Source organism: Vipera ursinii, assembly GCF_947247035.1.
Source record: "Vipera ursinii genome assembly, chromosome: 1".
Classification (NCBI taxonomy): domain Eukaryota; kingdom Metazoa; phylum Chordata; class Lepidosauria; order Squamata; family Viperidae; genus Vipera; species Vipera ursinii.
This window is the reverse complement of record NC_139512.1, coordinates 121,841,071-121,847,008: the sequence shown is the minus strand read 5'-3', so window position 1 is coordinate 121,847,008 and position 5,938 is coordinate 121,841,071. Positions and strand designations below refer to the sequence as shown.

The following is a 5,938-nucleotide window of genomic DNA, read 5'->3' as shown; positions in this document are numbered from 1 at the left end:
GCAGTAAAACCTCTGTTTAACAGACAAATCCTAAATGTAGTTTGATTATATGCAAAGTCTGTTCAATTGCGATCCATAAGCCAAGTTTTTATATCAATGCATGTAGAGTTCTTAATATATTGCTTAGAGAGCCAATGTACTAAACCACTATATTAAAATGAGAAAAATGATGCAAATTATGGGAAGGAAGGAAGTCCCATAACTTGGAGAAATGGCTTTTCAGACAAATAAACAGCTTTTTAAAAACAATGTTAATAGCATTCCCAAATCAGAGCAAAGAGTGATCTCTACAGTTTTTGATGTATCCCCATGGAAGATGCCAGGTTGCCCAGCCAGAGAACGTTTTCAGTCGCCTTTTCTTCTGGCAGGGAAGATTATTACAGGGTAGTCGAAGTGTTACCAGAGGAAGTTGAAAAGCTGGATCCCTTCCTATATTGAATCAGGATCTCTTTGCTGATGATACCTTGCGAGACCAAGATCTTGAGGAAGTTGTTCCGGAATTTCTGTCCTATAAAGGCGTATATGATGGGGTTGATACAACTGTGAGCAACTCCCAAAATCTCAGTACCTGACAGAGCACTGTCAATGCTTTCTTGAACTGAGCAGGTCTCTGTAATGACTCCACTCCTCAGCAAAGTATCAACAAGCAGGGTGATGTTGTAGGGTAGCCAACAGATCACAAAGACCAGCACTACAGCCAAGATTACTTTCATTGCCTTCTTCTTTTGCTTGTTCTTTGTCTGGTAGAGTCTGTGCACTGTTATTCCGTAGCAAATCATCATGATTGTCAAGGGGAGGAGGAAACCAAACACCTGTGGTAAAATTCTCAATACTACCCTCCATTTAGTTGTTTGATTCCCACCAATGTCCTCATAACAAACCGTGTGAGGGGAATTTGGGTCTGTAAAAGCTTCCCGGAAGAGGATCACTGGGAGCGAGAAGAGGAAGGCGAATAGCCAGATGCCAATGCAGACAAATTTGACCCAGTGCCTCTTCTGAGTGGCTGCCCGAGTAGCATAAACTATTGCCAAATAACGATCAAAACTGATAAAGGCCAATAGGAGGACACCACTGTAGAAGTTGACTTCTTTCAGAGCCGAGGTGATTTTGCACATGACAGTGCCAAAGATCCACTCATGAGCTCGATACACAGCCCAGATGGGCAAGGTGACTGCAAAGAGAAGGTCGGCAATAGCCAGGTTCAGGAGATAAACATCAGTAACAGAATGGTTTCCTTTGCTGAGGCTCACCACCAGAATCACCAAGGAGTTTCCCAGTAGGCTCAAAATGCAAACCAGCAGATAGATAAATGCTACAATATATTTTATTGCAACTGTTGTATGCTGTGATATGCAAGGTTCTGCATATACACCTAGGGAATCTAAAGTATAATTCATGTAATCAGTATAGTTATCTAGGAAGCCTGTAAGCAGAATATTGTCCCAATCAGCTAGGATTTCTTCCATCTTGGATATCTTGCTGTAGGCCTGTGTTGAACATGAAGCAAAGACAGGTCAATAACTTTTTTTCTAGGCACAAGGCAATATCCTAATCATAAAGTGATTCTACCAGAGTTGATAATTGTTAAAAAAAAAGATAAGCTAATAGACATTGAACATGGGCACTTGGCACACACAGTTCCATACAGTTGTTAATTTCCAGAATGCTCACCCTGATGCCATGTCACTGTAGCTTCCTTGCAGCTTCTAGGCATCCAGCATAAATATGTGCAGGAGGAATGCACATGTGTGGATGATGATTTCTATATGACCAAGACCCACAGACACATAGATACCAAGACCCAAGACACACAGATGATTACAGGAGGCCGAGCTCATTTATGCTATCATAAATGAAGGCAGGAGAGAAGCTGTGCAGTTTTTTCAGGTTTTATTCTATCCTCGTATGGTCAAAGTAAAAGATCACTCTAAAACATAAAGGTAGCTGACCTCTGAACAGAAGTATGGAGAAGCTGACTAAGGAAGGAGATTGAAGCAGGTTCCTTCCTATAGGAAAACATATACAACCTCTGCAGAAATTCAAATCTGCAAATGAAAAAAAACCCTTTATTTCCCCCCCCCCCCATCCAACCCCAATTTTGGATATCCTGTGGCTGAGGTAAAAATAAATCTGCTCAGTGGCTGAACAAACAAAACAACATGGGATCCCATAAGATCTGGGACTGATTTTAGAGTGGTGGTATCCACTAATAAGTGCTTTTAACATTAGGATAAAGGTAATTAAAAACTCCTTCTCTTTAACATCGTTACCTTTTAATGACATGTTGTGAAACACTACACGATCTTTATTTCATCAGTCGATTGTTTTAGTGACATGTTTAAACTGTGAAACATACACGATCGGAGACACTACTTAGAGAAGGACTGCAAATTTTATCTTTGTTCTGACATATAACAATTATAAATCATAGTTGTTAGTTTGTGTGTGTACTTTTGCCTTTTTCCCCCTAGCCTCTGATATCATCTGCCTATGACATTTATTGTTATATAATCACTATAAGTAGATTCATAGACAGCTGATGCATGGGGGGGGCATGCAAGAGGCATTCCATCAGTCAGAGAAGGCACTTAGGGGAATGGAAAAAGCCAGGGAGGGTGTGTAGGCATGCACAAGAGGTGCCCCATGGATTCAGGTAGTTAATACTACCAGGGAGGAAAAACATTTAAACTACATCCAGAAAAGTTCCATACAGTTTAAGAATGGAAATGTCTCAACAACCCTTTATATTTATATACTGAATGTTTAAATATTATGTGGGGGGGTTGGTTAGTTTTTTCTTATTGTATACCACCCAAGTGCACGTTGTTTGAGCTGAACAGCATTATAGATCTGGTAAATCAATAAATAATACACGAAAACAGCTACTGATTAACACGTCATGATGTGATTGTCTGCCCCAGCAATCTTTATTCTTAGTTATGAAAACACAAACTTGGATTTTCTAATTTCACAGAAAGAAAATATACTTTAATACAACCCAGAAAACGCTTTTTTCTGATTGCTTTACAACACAAAAATATCATTCTTCTCTGAACTTGTGTATTTTCTAATTTTAACGAGCTCCTCACTTTTGTTGAGATTGTTTCTGTGTATAACAATTTTAATTCATTACTCACACTTTTGAAGATCTAGGCAGGAGAAGTGTTTGATTTACAATCTCTCTCTTGATCATTCATACAAACAAAAGTAAAACAGAATTTACAGAGCTCTTGAGCAGCCAAGGGTAGTTTTGGAATCTCTGTATAAGGAAATTACTAGGCAGATATTGAATGCCACTTCAGAACATCTTCTGTATATAATTACAACTGTTGTGTATCACACAGTGAAAAAAATATTTCTGTACACCACCTTGATGACTTCCAGAGCTATTGGATTTTCCTTATGTCAAAAAACAAAAGAGGACAAGCATGACTGAACCACAATCTTACTATGAGCTCTGCAGAAACCTTACAGCTAAAAGTAGCTACTTCCAAGCAAGGAAACTCTTTTTTAATATGGATTGAAGTAATTTTGAAAACTTCACATTCCATGGGGATGTTCTTAGAGCCTTGCATATTCAGTGTTTAATATTTCTTTTCAGCATTAATGAAATAATGGAAATACTGATGAGAATATTGCAGCTCAGGGTTGAAATGAGGGGTCTTTGGTGCTTTCTTAGCTTGGTTGTTTTCTTGTTGATGTTTCATTGCACAAACTAGATAACATCATCCAAAGTGCTTTTTTTGTAAAAAAAAAAAAAAAGGTGCCGAAACTCACACATGTCATACAACCCGCCTTGCCTACCCTACAAGGTTCCATCCAAAAAAGGTGCCGGAACTCCGTTCTGAGCATTCTATGAGAAAAAAAGCCCTGATCATCCATAATGAAACATCTGCAAGAAAACAACCAAGCTCAGAGAGCACAAGGGACCCCTCATAATGGAAATAATCAAGCACTTATCCTGCTGAGATCCTTATTTTTAATTTAAAGTAAAGGTTGATTCTACAGAGATGTTCTCCATCTACTTAAAGATGCTTGATTTCAGATACACAACTTCCAACAATCAAAATATATTGTGCAGCTCTCCTACTTAATAAACTAGAAAGAAAAATGGTGTGAATAAAGGTGACAAGGCATTTTCACCAAAGAAGGTTGTTCTGGAACTCATCTGGAAGAATTCACCATTACCATTTACTGCTACATACAACTGCAAAGTCTTTTCCTATTCTGTAAAGGAAGCTTACTGAGTTCTGGTTTTATTAAATTTATGACGTTATTGTTTTGAATCCCATGTCTTTCATTGTCTTGCTTGCATTGGCAGTATCCTTGATGCATTATATCTTTGGGAAGGATTGAGATAGGATAAAGGGTCCTAGATTTTGCCTTAATGCATAACTTGCTATCTCTATAGCCCCGACCCCAACTTCTCAATGCGATGTGATGAGAGCTCTAGACAGTCTGCCTTCCTCAACCTAGTGAGTTCCAAGGTCCAGATTATAATTGCCATCCTTCTGGGCACATTCCATAAATAGAGAACATAAATAATCCAGAAGATAGTAGATAAGAATTGTTTAAATATTTGGCTTTCTCCAACCAGATATTGGAACCAGACAATATGGCCAATCACTGTAAATCATTGGATTTATAGATCAAGGCCTCCAAAAGAACACCCAAACGCTTTCTTAAATCTGGTGGCCCTAAAATGCTCCCAGTTGCCATCTGTCCCCAACTAGAGGAGAACAACTGCTTTCCTTCTCAATTTAATGAGACATTTTTTTAAAAAAAAGCTGAACAGAAAAACATGCATATTTTCAGCTTTGGTCATTACATTCATTAAAATATGAAATATTTTAATTACATATACACTACAGCAATAGTCTGTGTGTCCACTAACCAGTTTTTCATCAAAATGTTTCATCTTCTGCAACAGCCTTTTCCAATCTGATATCCTCCAAATGCATTGAACAAATGTCTCCCAGAATCCTGTGTGATCTAAATATTTTGACTGCAGATGATGAGACTTATCCAGCTCACCTGGAGGGCACTAGATTGGTGAAAGGTGCTCTAGCTTTGCAATAATTGCATTTGGAGGCATAAAGGGAGTACAGCTTGAGTTTTAATACCATTAGCATCCAAAACATACATTTTACCAAATAATTCCTACTCAACTCACTTCCACTCTTATGCACCCTAATTTCCTACTTAATTTTCATATCACTGTTGTGTAAAATGAGCAAGAGCATGTTCCTTACTTACCTGCCTGCTCTGGACAATCCTTTTATGAGCACACAAATTTGATTCTGAACATTCAACCTTCCCAGGAGGAACTGACCCTTGCAAAACTTCCCTTCACAGTGCTCAGAAAAGAACATTAGACCCTTCTAAGTATTTCTTCAGAGAATTGGTGAATAAAGCAACAGGAAGCTGTTCACACTGTTTAGCAGGTGGACTTCTCAGCTGCTCTAGTGCCTGTAGAATAATCTTTGCAAGGTTGATTCTTGAGATCTGCACCTCTCTGAATTTCCTAGCTAGCCATGCAGGTACAAGTTGGGAAGACTGCTGTAGAATTGGGGAAAGGGAAGGGAAGGGAAGGGAAGGGAAGGGAAGGGAAGGGAAGGGAAGGAAAGGAAAGGAAAGGAAAGGAAAGGAAAGGAAAGGAAAGGAAAGGAAAGGAAAGGAAAGGAAAGGAAAGGGAAGGGAAGGGAAGGGAAGGGAAGGGAAGGGAAGGGAAGGGAAGGGAAGGGAAGGGAAGGGAATGAATGAGACATCAGGTATTTATGTTGCAAAATGTGATTACTATTTTGGTCAAGAATTACAGAATGTAAACAATAAGCTTTGTGCCTTTCATATATTCTTATTCAAACTGGCACCTCTGAGCCTCAATGCTTCACTGACATCTCTAGATGGGAAGATGAGAAAAGGAGAGCTGAAATTTGGC

General features: G+C 38.9%; 1 protein-coding gene across 1 annotated transcript; it reads right to left on the bottom strand.

Moving 5' to 3' along the window:
- Positions 1 to 377: 377 nt before the first annotated feature.
- On the bottom strand, positions 378 to 1,466 carry LOC310642651 (C-X-C chemokine receptor type 2-like; the record flags this gene model as incomplete). The annotated part of the gene is made up of 1 exon (XM_083366537.1): positions 378 to 1,466. The coding sequence occupies one exon, from the start codon at positions 1,464 to 1,466 to the stop codon at positions 378 to 380; it is 1,089 nt and encodes a 362-aa protein (XP_083222663.1).
- Positions 1,467 to 5,938: the final 4,472 nt, after the last annotated feature.